This window comes from Pseudorca crassidens, chromosome 21 (genome assembly GCF_039906515.1).
Source record: "Pseudorca crassidens isolate mPseCra1 chromosome 21, mPseCra1.hap1, whole genome shotgun sequence".
NCBI classification, from domain to species: Eukaryota; Metazoa; Chordata; class Mammalia; order Artiodactyla; family Delphinidae; genus Pseudorca; species Pseudorca crassidens.
The window spans coordinates 4,688,851-4,706,788 of record NC_090316.1 but is presented as its reverse complement, the minus strand read 5'-3'; the positions used below and the strand labels follow the sequence as shown (position 1 = coordinate 4,706,788).

Genomic DNA, 17,938 nt, shown 5'->3' with positions numbered 1-17,938 from the left:
CCTGTAAAGGAGCCCGAAGGGACCTCCCTGCCAAATGCAGCGATCCTGGATTGGGGACACCTGTGGAAATGTGGATTTGGGCTGAATCGTGATGACTTATAGAGAGGTTCACTTTCTTACAGATGTTGTGGGAGGATGTCCTTAGTCTAAGGAGATGCGTGTTGAAGTGCTTGAGGGTCATGTGTCATGAGACAAAGGTGGCAGTGCTGCAGTTGGTCAATCCGGGTTAAAGGAAATGGGTTTTTATTGTTCTGCTCTTTCAAGTTTTCTATGGGGTTGATCATTTTTGATAGTAAAACTGCTGAGCCAAAAAGCAAAGACCCTTCCCAGAAGCCCTCTGGTGGGCCAGCTAGAATTGTGTCACCAGGCTGTGTGTAAACCCAGCGTCTGGCAAAGGAGAAGGACCACAGAGACAGGCTTGTGGACCACTGGGACCCGCTCCATCCTCGCACATCTGGTCAGAGGCAGAGGCCCCTGAACCAAGTCAGAGGAACGGAAAAGGGAAGATTGCTGTCAGTAGTGTCTGCTGTAGTGTGATTAATTTCAAGCCAGAATTACTTCTTATCACTGACTCTTTCACATAATTTTAAATTTTTATATAATTAAGAATTGTAACAACTGGATATCATTTTATACATTCAGATTTTAAAGTGTCCACGTAAGATAACTTTTGAGTCTCATAAGGTTTATCTTTTTTTTTAATGACTGCTTCCTTAGATATTACACTCCTTGGGTTTGAGACTTTTAAAGTTTTTCTTTTATTACTTTTTGCAGGTTATCCGTACTTTAGATCCTAAACAAAATCAAGGAGCAGCACCAGAAATACAAGCTCTTAAAAATCAGCTCCACGAACGGGATCGGCAATTCTATTCATTGGAGGTAGTTTACTGTAATATGATAAGACATTTGATTTTTAAATTTTCGATTCTAGAAGCCTTGCTGTGCACAGTGGTCCCTCAACATCCACGAGTCACAGTTACCAAAATCCATGGATGCGCAAGTCCCTCGTAGAAAGTAGTGAATGTGGTTACTTGCATAAAATCTAAGCCCATCATCCATGTGCTTTAAACCATCTCTAGATTACTTATAATACCTAATGCAATGTAAATGCTATGTAAATAGTTGCCTATGGGGACTTCCCTGGTGGCGCAGTGGTTAAGAATCCGCCTGCCAATGCAGGGGACACGGGTTCGAGCCCTGGTCCGGGAAGATTCCCACATGCTGCAGAGCAACTAAGCCTGTGCACCACAACTACTGAACCTGCGCTCTAGAGCCCGCACGCCTAGACCCCGTACTCCACAACAAGAGAAGCCACCGCAATGAGAAGCCAACGCTCTGCAATGAAGAGTAGCCCCGGCTCGCCGCAACTAGAGAAAGCCCACGCATAGCAACGAAGACCCAACGCAGCCAAAAATAATTCATTAATTTTAAAAAAAGATATCCATACTTTAAAAAAAAATAGTTGCCTATGCGTGGCAAATTCAAGTTTTGGTTTTTGGAACTTCCTGGTTGTTTGGTTGGTTGGTTGTTTTTTTTTTTTACCATTTTCGATCTGGGGTTGGTTGAATCCGTGGATGTGGAACCCATGGATATAGAGAGCTGACTGTAGAGTTGTGCCCGTGAACTTAGATAGTTTATTGTGACTATTTTATTTATGTTGAATTGTTTTTCATCTTAACATGCTTACATGTGCTTGCTTTTTAGAAAGAATATGAGAAAACAAAGAGTCAAAGAGAGATGGAGGAGAAATATATTGTTAGTGCCTGGTACAATATGGTAAGAAAATAACACATCAAAACATATTACGAAATTCAGTGAATATGTATCATTTATTATACTCCCTTTACTGTAGAATTAATTCTACCAAATGAATCTGAAAGTAATTACTGTCCTAACACACACTAACAAAACCCTAATGCTCATCTTAGGGCCAAACAACAGATACAGGAACCACCGTAAACGGGGCTAGAACATTGTGGACACATCATTATCCTTGTCCTAGAGGATAGAAAGATTTCTGTCTCTCAGGACCATTTTATTCTCGGGTGGTAGGGACTTTAGTAATATCTAAACACAGATACGGTAGCTTTTGTTTTGTGGTACTATTTCAGTGCCTTTGCAGGAGCGGTACTTGTAATGAAAATAGTTTAACTGTCTCTCAGGTTTTGGTAAATGTTCACAGTCTTAGACCCTGAACAGCTGAAGGTTTTGAAATTGAATTTTACAACAAAAAATCTTAAACGTATTGCAGGGGAAAATAAATGCTTATCAGCATTTTGGGCTTCAGTAAGACTTTTCTGGATATGAAGAGCTATGGATTTTGAAGAATGCTGTACTTTTTCAATATTTTTTTTCTTAGACCTTTTCTTCTTTTTCTGCTTTGTTCTTCTTCCCAATAAGACCACTCCGCCTTTTCAAAGCGTTAGCTGCCTGAGATAGGAAGTTGGACCCGATTCCTTTCATCGTACCCCTCTGGCCCTGTAGTTGTGTTACTGGCACAGTACCGTTTTACAATTACAATTGTAAATTATACCATTTTACCGTTATAATTGATACTGTGTCTGAAAGGTTCATGTCCCAGGTCTCCTAATAATGTGATTTGAACTTTGTCAAAATTTCATACAGTTTTATGACATGTCCACATTTATATTTGCCTTGGTACTACATATTTAAGATTTTTATCACAATTTTAAAAAACAAAAAAGGAAATCATACTGGGTTTACATTACCATTACTGTTAACAAATATAGATTAATTGAAAATTAAAATGTAAAAAATAAGAAAAACCTGTGTTTAAGGAAGGTCTCTGGGAACTAGTCCTGACTTCACCCACATTGTTTTCTCTTCGTCCTCCTTCAAGGTTAATGTTAGCAATCTGGGAGCTCTGCCCCTCAGTCCGTATTAGTGATTTCATATACCTGATTGATTTTTATGACTTCACATATTGTGTTTCTTATGGAACAAAACTGATTTATTCTGTGACGTGGTATTAAAGAAGAATCCTAGTTTTCAGCTCTGCGGAGAGTGAAGGAATAACTCCCAGTAGGATCACACAAGTTATGTTCAGATAGGGTAGCCGGTAACAGCTTCATACATACATTCAGAAAGTTCTGCATCCCAGACAACCGAACTGGAAGTGAGGATGGTGAGTGCTGGGAAAAGGTGTTAAGTATCTCAGGGAATGGGCTCATGATGGATACTGAGATCTTGAAGGGGAGTCTAGAATTTGAATAAGTTGTTTAGAATATGAAAGTTAAAAAGGTATATTTTAAATAAAATATAATTGTTAATTTATGTAGCCAAATTAACAGATTTGTCCATTTTATTCAGATCCTTAAATGCTTTAATTCCAAACTGAGTATAAAGCACATCCTGGGTTTTCTCATGGGGAGAGTGGAGAATGTTGTGCATTGGGGTCTGTTTGAAACGCAGAGCCATGACCCCAGTTTCCTTGGAGCTGACGGGAGTTGGGAGGTTTGTCTTGCCTTCTGCCTTCTGTGCGGGTTTGCCCAGCGCCTCTGGCGCCTGCTCCGCCTCTCTCCCGGCTCTGTTTCTCCTCCTTCCCTGTTGCCAGCGTCCGCTTCCTCCCGTCATCTCGCTTCCAATCACCGGTGAGACAAAGCTGCCGCTCCCAGTTCTTCCTGCTTCTCTGGCCAGGGTTCTTCGCTAGCTTATTAAATGAGAACCGAAACCCTTTTTACCGGATCTACTCGGGGTCCTCACTGTTTACTCCTCCGCGTTTAGAGAGCGCCACAGGTTCTCCCTCCCGTTCAGGTGCCCTGGGCCCGGCAGGTGGGCTCGTCCCCCTTCTAAGCGGGTAGGCCTCCTTCTCCAGTCCTCGGGAAGGACCCCTGCGCTCCTTGGGCCCGCTGTGTGGGCCAGCCGTCAGGAACTTCCCTTAACAAGTGTGCCTGTGAAGAAAAGCAGCGTGGTGGTATGTATTATACCTGGTGTGACTTTCCACCCTAAGAAAGAAAAAGTGCTTTTGTGGTTTTCTATTCTAACTAAACCCTCTGATTTCCATATCCCCACGTGAATCAACTGCTACCAATCAATTGCCCTTTTTTTCTTGGAAAATCACTTTATGCATTTGATTCGAAAGGGAAGTATGTATGATTGAGTATGGACGATGCATTCCAAAGATCCATCTCTATTATAATCTATTGTTTGGGTTATTGTAAATTCAGAAAATTCAGCCTTAATTTTTCCAAAAGATTTGTACCTAATTGTTGGAACTTAAATGTCTCTAAGATTTTAATCTATCATGAGCAGAGTGAACGTTCCTAATTGTGCCTTATGTCGTCAGGTAACAAATTCTGCGCGATGAAATTTTCTTTTGTGAGGGTGTGTTCCATTATTTTTTCACTGATTACTTTTTTTCCGTGTTACGTAGGGAATGACTCTGCATAAAAAGGCGGCAGAAGACAGACTTGCTAGTACAGGTTCGGGGCAGTCATTCCTGGCGAGGCAGAGACAAGCCACCAGCACGAGAAGGTCTTACCCGGGCCACGTCCAGCCAGCCACAGCAAGGTAGACAAGTCCTGCCATTAGAATAAAAAACACCCCGCATTCAAAGCATACTTCTGTTACATATAACATTTCAGGAAATTCAGCCAGCTTATATTTTGTCTGTATTTCATGTATTTAGTTGTTTTCCATTTGAGGACTTTCTCTCTTCTGTATCTATAATGTTTTAGTTTCTTGGTCCTTTATTTTGTAGTCCTTTTGGTTCCTTTTAATGTGCCAAAAAATTTTTAAATGCCCAATTAAAAGTGTTGTATATTAGTGTAGTACTTTTCTTTGTATGAAAATGTCCTTTCCCCAATGGTGTAGGCTTTGTAATGAATTAGATTTTCTGCCAATAATTGATATACAATTTATATTCTTTATTGTGTCTCTGTGTTACCATGCTTTCTAAGAATGTCTTTGTTTAAAGGGAATTAATCTTTTTATGATGTATTAATCTGTGTTTTCAATTGTTTTCCAAATGCACTTCAAATAACTTGCATACTTACTATGTAAAATGGTTGGCAAGTGCACTTTTTGCAAAGACATAAATACATTGGCAGAGGTGCTAATCAGATCTTACCTAAGGCACCTGATAGAACTATTTAGAGGGAAAAACTGAGTTTTCACATTGTTTTATAGGAAATTAAATTTGTCCAAAGATTTGGAAACTATTTTTAAAACATAAATAGAATTTCATTATTTCCTACTATCTTATTTGCTGGCAGAAGTGAATGCACTGGTTAGGTTATTTGGGGAGAAGTTACAGAAGAAAAAAAATCAGGCAGTGTGTTCATTTTTCTTCTTTTTTTGGAATATCACAGTAACTGAGGATCAGATTCTAGCAATGGGCTGACATTTCGTTGCAACTGCCCTCCACATATAAAAGTATATAAAAGATGTATTTTTTATATACTTATGAGTCATAGGTGGCCTTACCTTTGGGGTAATTTCCTTGTTGACTTGCACCTCATTTGTCTTACTTATTCCTTAACATAAAACCTGCTATTTCTCAATAATTCCTAATACTTAACATCTTAGTATCAGTCGTTAGGATCAATAAGTGACTTCTTGTGTCTGATGTTATGACAGGTGGCTGTCGTATTTTTTCTTAATTCTATGTACTAGTCTAAGAGTTTGCTACTGAGTAGATTCTCTTGGGTATTTGGTTGCCCCAAAGTGCTTACATTTGTTGACAGATTATAAACTATGTTTATTTACATTGATGAATGGCTGTCAAGTAATAATGATTGTAAAGCACTTTGACTATATAAGGTGCTATATAAATGCAAAATGTCATTCATTTGATCATGAAATGTCTCTGCCTAACTTTCCATATTGGCCCCAAATTATATTTCAGTTCCCCTCCAGCCTTTTTCTTGCACCATAGCCCAGAGCCCAGTAAAGCAAAAATTTACTGAAACTAGGTCGATTATTTGTTTTCGGTTTTGGATAGGTCACCTATTAAGAAGATTTTATTTCATATACTTGCTATTTAGAAGTTCAGGTTTCATTTAGTTTTGTGTATTAAATACAAATGAGTAACTTTAAATCAAGCTAAACATAATCAAGAATTTTCAGAAACTATATTCCAGTGTTTGATTTTAAATCCTTATTTCCTTTTTTTTTATAAGAAATTGACCTAAACACTATTTTAGGTGTTTTCATTTGTCCTCAGAAACTGTACTTGAAGAAAGGTATTAGAATATACACAGAAATGACTCCATGCATTGTGCTAATTTTTTACATTAAGTACAGAAGTCTGAGCTCAGTGTGAGTGCTTCTGCCTGGTCAGAAGAAAAGCAGGAAGACTTAGTAGTAATGGAGAGAACCAGCGAGTGGAATGCATCGTGGGGTTTCAGGAGGGCAAGCAGACCTAATCAACATAGAAAGTTTTGACAATGAAAGATTAAAAATGATTTAAGATGGGTAACCCTCCCCCACCTCCACCCCTCCCTGTCCCTTTATTTCACAAATCAGAGTAAGGATCCAACAGTTTTAAAACAGGGCATGAACACTCACCTTGGTAAAATTAAAATTATTGGGAAATATAGCTGCAGAATAAGATGGATGAAAATCAGAGTCCATGAGCTGTTTGTTAAATGGATTATATCCCATGAGAGGAGAGGTTTTAATTTTAGTTCTCTATTTACTGTCCCAGTCCTGGTCTCCTACCCACCCCTCTGCTCAGATATGTTTCTCTAAATGGGAGAGGAAAGTGCCAAGCTTTTAGAAGGAAGTTTTCCGTCTTATTTTTCTTCAGCATGCCATTATTTTGGTGCTTACGTTCGTAAGTTTCACTCACCTTTACAGTATGTTTAAATTTTAGTATATTGCTTTCATTCCATAGCAGAAACTTTATTTCTAAACATTCTGTGATGTTTTCTTAAAAGTCAGGAATAGAACTTTGCTGTCCCAGTGAGGACCCCGTTTCCTTTGCTCAGCTTTGGACAGGATTTTTACATTTCTCTTTCTCTGGCGATGACGCTGGGCACACTGTGGAGTCAGCACAGAGTTAGTGCGCTAAGGTTGGGGTTGAGCCATCACCCCCTGTCTGAGTTCTTGTGAACAAAAAGCTTATTTTCTGTTTTCCCTCTAACCAGGGTGAGAAAATACAGAGTTAATAACTAAAGACTACAAAAGCATGAAATTTATATTCTGCAGTGTGTATTTAAGAAGTTTGTAAAGGGGAAAAAAAATCCAGCAAATATTATGCTTACCGCATCTTAAGAAGAGAGTACATAATACAGCTGTACGTATCTTTAAAAAACTTGCAAAAACTCGATCATACCTTTTTTAGTATTTGTCTGATTATTTAATAATAACCAAGAAAAAGAAGTACCAAAACAAAGGCTCCATTTTCTAAAATTGATCAGCATTGAATTATTTCTGTTTGATGGCCCAGCCTGGTAAAATTGGCTAATGAGATGATTCATTATAATAAGGATAATACTGTCTGCTGTTATTTTGTTACGGTCTTACTGCTTTGTCTGTATAAAAGCTCAGTTGTACAAACTTGAGCTAAATGTTTCCAGTCAGAAACATCAGCCCATATATATCAGCAGTCTTCAGCAAGGCATGAAAACCGGTGCTGTGCAAACAAACCAACAGTAAGTGATTGTGAGGGGAAGGGGGATTTAGGTTGAAGAAAAGGTACATTTTATTTTTGAGCTATTTTACTCACACTTCCTTTTCAACTGCAGTTTTATTTATTCATATCTAATGATATGAAATATTTTGTAGTGTCTCTTGCGCTCCGACAAGCATTCATCTTTTAAAGATAACACTATGTTGAAAACTTGAAAATCTTTATTCTGATATAAGAATTTACTTGAAATAAAATTCTAAATTTTTGAATTTATCCCAGCTCCCTGCATTTAATCTCCAGTGATCCAGATCTCAGACTCCAGGAGTGTTACACTTTTCCCCAGTTGGAACACATGAGGTTTATCTGAAAAAGCATCCACAACCCACAGATAGTGTAAACCTAGTTAGTTTACAGCTACTGGGATAAGAACCTGTGATCCTAAAGGGAGAGGAAGGTGCTTGGCATCTTGCTTTTTGCTAGGGGCAGAATAACAACATGCTTCTTGTTGTCTGTTCATTCAACAATGGGAGCATGTTTTGACTTTTTATCCTTATATTACAAAGTGACTCTTTGCCTAGAAATGGCTGTTGAACTGATGCAGGATTGTACTCCTTAACAGTGAGCAGGAGTCCTACCCTTACAGGGTAGGAAGGACTGAACAGAACAAAATAAGATGGGATCTCAGAATCTTTGAAAATTACTTTAGCATGTTTTAAAATTTTTCCCTTTTTATATGTTAAAAGGGCTTTTCCGTTCAATAATGATAATCTCTTTTCCTATAGTCCCAACTGTCAAAATGGCAGCTTATTTTAGTAGATGTGCAACCCAGTTTCACTACATTTAGAAAGCAATTTCAGAGTTAATTCTTTGTAACTATAATGATTCGAATATTTTGTATCATGAAGTTTTTATATGAGGGAGGCCATTCTCAATGTATCTGTCATCCAGTTTTTTACTTTGTATAAAGCATATTTAAATAATAATTGGTATATGTTTATTTTATGGAAAAATTTGAAAATATTTTAGTGTCCAATTTAAGCAAGATAATTTTATTGTTCTAAAGTTGTGCAATAAATACTGTTTCTTTCTCAGAAGCCTAAAAAACATAAAATAATTTGCTACCGACACAGCTAATTTCTGCCCCTCCCCATCCCCCTAAATCACGGAAGTATCAATATTTATCTCCCTTTTTATAAAATGAAGGACAGCACAAATATGATGACATCGATCTCTTTTAAATCACTGATTATGTTCTTGGAAAATACGTACTCATAATTTTGTTTTTAAACAGCCTTTTATCAATCCAATTCCCATGTATTTATAAATATAAAAACTTTAAAACTTATATTTAATGTTATCTTGAAGTATGCTTGAATTCTTCACACTGCACTTAAAATGATAGAGAAAGGGACATTAGTTTATTTGAGAAATAAGAGACCCGAAGCTAATTATGGCAAATATATGAGTTTTAGCAGTTGTGGTCTATGGATGTTTCCTAACAATTCTATTTCAGCAATTACGTCTCTCTTCAGTATTTTTCTGCTTTCTAACATTTTCCAATAATATTCTGTGAGGTAGGTTTGTATGCTGTATATAAGTGAACTTAGAAATCGGAAAGTAACCGAAGGCTGTCAAGGCAGATCCATTCCTAGTGAGTAGAATCGATTATCGGAAAAAGAAGAGGCCTAATTTTGAACAAATATCCAGGCAGATAGAAGTGCTAACACTATTAAACCTATACTTGTCTTAACAAATGTTCCTAAGGTAATAGTTCACATAAAATCTCCTGATTTTATTACATGATCATTCAATAAAAAAGAGCAGACAAAAAATAATTTATATTCTAATTGTCCTTCCCTTCAGTGGACATTAACTGGGCACACAGTATTAACTGTACATGTTTATGAGTGGAGGGGAAAGCATCTATTTTCATTTTGAAACTGTTAACCCATTACTAAATCTAAGATAGTGATTTAAAGCCATGAGGATAGGATGATCTGATGAGATGGGAAGAAATCTGTGGTGGCTGAAACTCACTACCAACTTCCTAGCAGTTATCTAGGTCCGCTGCTGTGTCTGGTTTGCAAACCATGTCTCCCTTAATTATACGTAGTAGCCCCACAGAAAATTTTGTTTAAAATGAAGACAAGGGCTTCCCTGGTGGCGCAGTGGTTGAGAATCTGCCTGCTAATGCAGGGGACACGGGTTCGAGCCCTGGTCTGGGAGGATCCCACATGCCACGGAGCACCTGGGCCCGTGAGCCACAACTACTGAGCCTGCGCGTCTGGAGCCTGTGCTCCGCAACAAGAGAGGCCGCGATAGGCCCGTGCACCGCGATGAAGAGTGGCCCCCGCTTGCCACAACTAGAGATAGCCCTCGCACAGAAACGAAGACCCAACACAGCAAAAATAAATTAATTAATTAATAAACTCCTACCCCCAACATCTTCTTTAAAAAAAAAAAAAATGAAGACAAGAGTAGACTTCGTGTGTGTGTGTGTGTGTGTGTGTGTGTGTGTGTATTCAAGGAGAGCCTTTATATACCTAATACATCACTGCCAGGCTCTGAATTAGATGTTTAGGGTCTGCAGATGAAATCATCAGAGAAGGTGTCCGTACCCTCAAAATTTAAGGACAATGGGGCTATCAAATATCCTAAATTATATTGACTCAGAGCTTAAAAGAATAATTAAATATCACGAGAAGAGCCATCTCAAAGTGAGAAAAAGAAAATTAGCAAAGCATGCTGAGGCTTTAATGTGTGTGGGAGACTTCTGCGCAGGCACCGTTGCCTTAGAGATCTCTAAATTGACAAAGGAAAATAATTTGATTAGCATTGATATTGTAAAAGTTATAAAAGGAACTCATGTTTATTCTCGGTGTATTTGTCAACCTATGGACAGTGATTACTGTATATACAATCTATAGGGTGTTTATTTTATAGATGTCACTATTAGAGATGAATGTCTTAATATTATTTACTACTTCTAGTCACTTATGTATTATTTATACTTTACTGCAAGATTCACAGCACTTTACTAATATTAGATAATTATTTTCCTTCTACCTTTCTGTGGCATTTTCTACTTACATCTTTTCCACTGGGGATCTTCTCCTTATTTTGGAACACTCACTAAGAAAAATGTAAAAGATTGCCCAAATAAATAGGCTATGTACTGTTCCTGAAATGTTTAAAGTCAGATCTGAAGTTCTAAGTCTAGAACTCTCTTTGAAGCTGGGTTAGGGCTACTAGGCATGAATTACATTTTATATTTCACATTAATAAGACTCATAAGTTAGTACTCGTGAAGCCAAGTTCTCTCAAATGCAGACACACTTAAAACTTTTTGTTGAAAACAAAAGTTGCATTAATACAAAGTAAACAGTCTTCTGGTTAATCAGAAGATGCTCTTACCTGCCATTTACCTGTCTCCTAAAATACAAATCTGCAAACTGTCCTTCACTTTCATAGTTTCTTCAACATTGCATGTACTCAAACACAGGAGAAACAAAGCCAGGTTCCAGGAGCTGTGAAGTCCAAGAATCTGGAAAATGGTGGGGGTGAGGTGATGGGAAAAGGCAGACACTAACAAGGGCAGGATGCTACAAAAATAGTCTGAGTTCTACTATAACGTATGCTTTATGAACTTGGCCGTTTTCTTAAGTTCAAATATAGCAGAGTTTTCAGCTGATTCTTTTAAGAGATGCTTTGAGGAGTCAGGACTCCTCCGCTTGTACTTGAGTATATCTGTATTCCAACCCTAGTCAAAAGAGAGTGAGATATTTGTTGTTACATAAACAGACACAGATGATTGCTGCCAAAGAATAGGGAGATTTGCTCATAAGAACTTTCTCTTAAAGTTTTTTATTTTGCATTTCTGGATGAGAGAAATGCTTTTATGGTGTGAAAAGTTTCTGTAGTGCTTTCTTCTGCGTTACCCTCTGCTCTGCTGGTATGCTTGGCGTGGGCAGGTCACCTAGAAGAGAGAAGCACAAATAGAGAAGGCTAGACTCTGACCTTTGAGGGAAGGGCCACTTTCATCCTCCCCGAGTAAAAAAATAAAAATGAAACACACCTGTACACACACACACACACAGTCACACTCACACACAAGGACGAAATGGTAAGTGGGTAAGTCACCTTCTAAATGTCTTTAGCATCCGTTGGCTGCTTGTTAATCTAGTTAAGAGTAGATTCTAGACCTGCGTTGTCCAATTCACTAGCCAGTTCACAGCCACATGTGCTAATTTAAATTAAGTAAAGTGAAGAATTCAGTTCCCCAATCCGCCAGCCACATTTCAAGTGCTCAGAAGCCACCCGTGGAAAGTGTGTTACCATTTTGGACAGCACAGATATAGAACATTTCCATCTTTGCAGAAAATGCTTTTGACAGTGCTGTGGTGCCCAAAGAGAGAATAAGGACAAAATAAAGATATTCAGTTGACTTACGATACTCTTGGATTTTACCGGCATCGTTAAAGAAAGCTATTTTTCTTATAAAAATTAATACCAGCCCTTTTTAAAGACCCTGGAAAAATCAAAACCCCATTCTTTGAAACTAGTTTTCAATGTATTTTTTAAACAGATTCTTAGCACTTTACTTTTTAAGTGATATTATTAAATAACTTCATAGATCATAACTTAGTATCTTCAGGTTTTCTCCTTTTTTAAGTAGTCTTTTAAAATTGATGATACATAGTTTCTAACATTTATCCAGCAGAAACTGATGAATGCTTAACTTACTTACAAGTAAAAGTTGATAAACATCATATTCCTCTGTTTTGTTACCTTTAAATCTTTCTATTCTGTTACTTTTTTTTTTTTTTTTTTTTTGCGGTACGCGGGCCTCTCACTGTTGTGGCCTCTCCTATTGCGGAGCACAGGCTCCGGACGCACAGGCTCAGCGGCCATGGCTCACGGGCCCAGCCGCTCCGCGGCATGTGGGAATCTTCCCAGAACGGGGCACGAACCCGTGTCCCCTGCATCGGCAGGTGGACTCTCAACCACTGCGCCACCAGGGAAGCCCTATTCTGTTACTTTTAAATCTGAATAGATCTAAGGAGAGTTGCCAACAGTTTTTTTTGTTTCTGCCCCTAAAATCACATTTGATCATCTTCTACCTTAAAGGTTTATCAAGATCCAAATAGTTTCTTTGATTTTCTTCATAGTTTCTTGCTCTTAATTACTTAGATTATGAATCAAATTAAGTTTAATGTATGAAGCAAAGATTTTATTCCAGCAACTTAATGAAACATTTTTTTAAGATTTATTAATTGACTTGGCCTATTACTAAAGTGCTTAACATAACTAAAAGGATCTACACAAATGCATCTTTGAATCTTTTAATGAATGTAAGAGACTAATCATAACTCTTTGGAGTCAGCTGGGTACTTAGTGAAAACTATCCCGTTAGGAAGTCAGATGCTTTCCTCTTCGTTTTTAAATTTTTTAATCAAGCAGCAGACTTGATCCAGTAGTGTCAAATTCCAAGCAAATATAATGAAATTCTTATTGTTATTCAAGTACAGATGAGTAAATGGTGTGATTTGAGTTTGTTTTATTATTTTCATGGTGGTCTAATGTGTGTTCTACAGAGACTCATTTTACTAGTTAAGGGAGATTTTCAATGTGCTTGAAATAAGAAAGAACATGCTAGTATAAATACAGGAAATGACTGTACACAAATGCCAATCAATCATTTGGGGGCTTTTAAATTTTTTAATAGTAGGCTTTTGGTTTTTTTAATAGCCTTAGTTATTTAAAATTCAGATGCACTGAAATGCCATTGCTGTCACTAGCTGTTTACAGATTATGTGTAATTCATAAAGCTTTGTACTCAGAAGAATAATTTCCAGGTTTACTCTTGTTTTGCAGTTTTCATGTTTTGACAATTGCCCCACCATTTATAACACTCAATTTCTGGTTGTGTAATGAATGGTAAAATTCAAACATATCTAATTTAATAATTTGCCTTATTTTGATTAACAAATTCTATCAAAGATTTGGGGATAGAAAGAGGCTTCTTTTTCCTATAGTATTTTTTAAACTTTTCAGATGAGCTGGAAAACACCTTAGTACATTGGAGTTGGAGTTGTACTGGTTACAATCCCAGCTCTAAAGCCTTATACTCATGTCTTAAGTATTACTGATTGTTCTGTGAATTGTTAGTTTGATATTTGACATTGTAGTTATCCACCTTGCAGTTTAGCCTTTGTAAAAAGGATATTGCTAGGTATGTTCTTATTTCTGGTTGACTATTGAATTCGTAATTTCATGATTTCATTTTTAGTCATAATCCAAAAAGGAAATCCATGTGGAACTCTAAATTTCTCTCTCACCTCACAAATGGAATCAATACAGTTTTAACAACATTGTACATAAATGGCATCCAAGCAGTTTTCCATCTGTTTACCAAGTTTACCAATCATTTACTCTGTGTTCGACTTGTGGGTTTTCTCACTATTTTTCTGAGGTAAATGACTTGTGAGAAATTTTCACCAAAATCGCAAAAACGTAAAGTCCAAGAAATCACCAGAAGACAGATTTTTAATTTTTTGAAATCTTATATTGTATTTCCTTTTGATATCACTTACTCATTTTAATTTTATGACTGCCAACTTGTTATGGTATTAATTATATGTATATGTTTATATGTATGCATATAGTATATGTATATGAAGAATAAAGTTAAGATTTGGTCAAACTATATTTTCCCATTCAAGTACAAAAATGTTTTCAAGGCTGCAGAAAGTGTACAGTTGTCATACAAGTTGTAAATAAAGACTTGTATAAAAATTCAGCTTAGATTTTTTCTGCTCTTAGGCCGTACAAACGCATGTTTAATAATTGTCTAATAGTATCCATCCGCTTGCCATACTGTCCTGTCAATTTAGATATTATGCTGCTGACTGGCTGTAAATCAGGAATAGTCTTTGAGTTTCTTCCCAGTACCTAGGATAAGTTTTGTTTTGATTTAGGCTGGTTCACAATGTGTGTAAGCTGACTGTCCAAAGTTCTGAGGGATAAAAGGTAAACATGGCTTCTCCCCTCTTACCACAGACAGTCCAGCAAGAACCAATGGTAGGTACTTACATTCTTTCACAATATAAGGCATTGTTGAAGCACCCTGTTTAAGCCATAGATGCCCCTTTTCCTGCCTGTCGACCCTTAAAATTCACCCTTTTCCCCCACCTCCACCCTAGACATGATTGAAATATGGCATCTTCAGTGTCACGTAAAGTGGCAGCAGCAGTGGAGAAATCGATTATACTCACATTAAAATAATTCCAGAGTGAAGTTAGCACCAATATTTAAAAACAAATAAACCTAGTATGCACGTAACCAAAATAGTGCCCACTTTAATTTGCATTTAATATGACATTTTAATGTCAGAAAGAGAAATGTAAGTGTTCTTCACTCATTAGTATGGAGGTAACCGTATTAAGTTTAGCCTTTATTGAGTGTCTGCCCTGGGTATTGAATGTTGAAGCAAAGGAGAAGGGGATGAGAAGGTAGGTAAATAACAAAAATTAAAGCAGCTGCCTTGAAATAGCTGTGTGATCAAATGGGGCACAACACAGGAAAGTTCCCACCTAGAGTGTGTCCCAGCCAGAAGCCCCCGGTCGGCCTCGAGCGCCATTCCGGTCATTCCTGCAGTGCAGACTACTGCACAGTGTCGTGGGTTTAACGATGATGTGCTCTCCCGGGGCTGGGCACAGCCCCAGCTGCTCTCTGTCGGGTCCCTCATTCGCTCCCAGCTAGGTGATGGCTGAGACTAGAGTCATCCAAAGAGTGTTCTCACATGTGGTACCCAGACTGGGGTGGACAGAGTGCCCAAGAGTGATCAGGCCGCTCCCCACACAACCTCCCGACGTGGCCAGCTGGACACACACAGTGGAGTCACGGGGGAGAGGGACTTCCTAGATGCAGCTGGCTTCCCCCAAGCAGGAGTGCTGAGAAACCCTGCGGAAATCTCCAAATCTCGTCAGCACCCAGCCTCGGAAACTGCACAGCATCAGTTCTCTTTTATTTGTCAGGGTTGTCACAGATAAGACCAGATCCAAGGGGCTGACCCTCCACCTCCCAGTGGAGGAATGACCCACTTACCACAGCTGCATTGTCTGGATTCAGAGAGAAGTAACACTTCTGCCATGAAGATCATACTCCTGAAATCAGGATATTTCCCCGTTTTCTAATCCCTGTGCCAAGCACACCCACAGGGGTACAGAACCACCAGGTACGTAACTACACTGTGAACAAAAGCTAAAAGTTTGAAGCCACAAAAACACGCACTTCTTTTAACAGGTATCTAATTGTATTGTAACATGAGCTCTAAAATGTTTCTACTCCCTACTTTGGCAGTTAATTTCTGAGACTGTATTTTAAGGGAATTGTCCAAAATATGAGCGTCTCTGTGTAGTGAGATGAACTCTCCGTGTTCCTAGCCAAAGCCCCCCATTTGTACGATGGCTTCTCCTAAAGGACTTGTTTCCAGAGATTTCCCCCACTTCCCGGTCTGGCATTTTCAGGTTTTTCTGCTCTACTGAATCATTCCTATTAACATACAAACATGCTGTTATTTCTCATATCTTCGACCTGTCTTTATTAATGAATTATTGTTAATTTTTAAACTGCATATCCTTTTAAAATTTATTTATTTTTGGCTGCATTGGGTCTTTGTTGCTGCACGTGGACTTTTCTAGTTGCGGCGAGCAGGGGCTACTCTTCATTGTGGTACGCGGGCTTGTCATTGCGGTGGCTTCTCTTGGTGCAGAGCACAGGCTCTAAGCACACGGGCTTCAGTAGTTGTGGCACGCGGGCTCAGTAATTGTGGCGCATGGGTTTAGTTGCTCTGCGGCATGTGGGATCTTCCCAGACCAGGGCTCGAACATGTGTCCCCTGCATTGGCAGGCGGATTCTTAACCACTGCACCACCAGGGAGGGCCTAAACTGCATACTTTTAAGCGTGCAGTTTAATAATTTTTGAGATGTATATACTCATGATGAACCCATCACGACGATCAAAATAATGTGCATATCCATCACCCCAGAAAGTTCTCTCAGGCCCCCTGGTAATTGCCCCAGGCCCTCCCAGTTCCTCTATGCCCACCCGTATCCCTGGACAACCACATCTGCTTTCTGACGCTGTAGACTACTTTGTGTAGTTAGGGTACAATTTTGTGTAAATGGAATCCTGCAGTATGTACTCATTTTTGTCTGGCTACTTCTACTCAGCATTATTTAAGGTTTATCCATATTATGTGTCTCCATAGTTCATTCCTTTTTATTGCCGAGTGGTATTTCACTGTGTGGATATGGCACAGCTTGTTTATTCATTTGCCTGCTCATTAGCATTTGAGTGCTTCCAGTTTGGGGCTGTCACAAATGAAGCTTTGTATGGGCATGTGCTTGGGTGAACACCTGGAGTGGAATGGCTGGGTCCCACGGTAGGTTTAGATACTGTTCAATACATTTATGCTTATTACCGATTTTGGCTTAATTTTTGTATATGGTGCAGTGCAAGGTATGGACTGTAGGGTTTTTTTGTTTATTGGGGTAGGCATATAGAACGATCCAGCACCATTTGTTGAAATTATCTTTTCTGCACTGAAACGCATTTTACAACTTCGTTGAAAATCAGTTCTCTTTATGAGTCTTATTTCTGGATGTCGGCTGTTACACTGATCTGTATCTTGACACCAGTAATACCCCATCTTGATTATTGCAGCTTTAAAGAAGTGTTGAAGCCACGTAATGTAAACCCTCCATCTTTTTTCTGTTTCAAAGTTGTTTTAACTGTTTATATCCTTTGCATTACCTACCATATGAATTTTAGAAGCAGCTCATCAATTTCTACAAAACAAAACCTGCTGGGATTTTGACTGGGATTGCATTAAATCTATAGATCAACTGAGAGAATTAATAACTTAATATTGAGTTTTCCATCCAATTATTTAGGTTTTCTTTAATTTCTCTCATCAGTGTTTTACAGTTTTCAGTGTACATGTTTTTCATATCTATTGTCAGATTTATCCTAAGTATTTCTTTATTTTTGATGCTGTTGTAAATGGTATTTTTTTAATTTTAATTTCCAGTTTCATGCTAGCACATAGAGATACATTTGAACTATCTTTTGGTTTACTTAATTTTCTCTGTTTTTTTTTTTTGTTTTGATTTCTATTTCAATTGTATCCATTCTGATCTTTATTATTTCCTTTCTTCAACTTACTTTAGTTTTCATTTGCTCTTTTTCTAGTTTCTCAAGGTAAAAACTGAGATTATTAGTTTAAAACCTTTCTTATTTTCTACTATAGGCCTTTAGTGCTAAAAATTTCCTTCTCATTA

At 38.1% G+C, this 17,938-nt stretch overlaps 1 protein-coding gene across 4 annotated transcripts in view; it reads left to right on the top strand.

The window, feature by feature from the left end:
* The window catches only part of HOOK3 (hook microtubule tethering protein 3), a 128,656-nt gene that overhangs the window by 88,755 nt on the left and 21,963 nt on the right, over positions 1-17,938 (top strand). For 2 of the 4 annotated variants that reach the window (XR_010939477.1, XM_067721445.1), the window contains exons 20-22: positions 775-879; positions 1,705-1,776; positions 4,394-4,530. Coding sequence is in view for 3 of the 4 variants with exons in the window: in XM_067721445.1 (XP_067577546.1) it covers positions 775-879; positions 1,705-1,776; positions 4,394-4,530 (314 nt within the window). In the remaining variant the exon portion in view is untranslated. Of the gene's footprint in view, positions 1-774; positions 880-1,704; positions 1,777-4,393; positions 14,394-15,630; positions 15,707-17,938 lie in introns of those variants that run through there. The other 2 variants (XM_067721446.1, XM_067721447.1) reach the window with 2 other exon arrangements.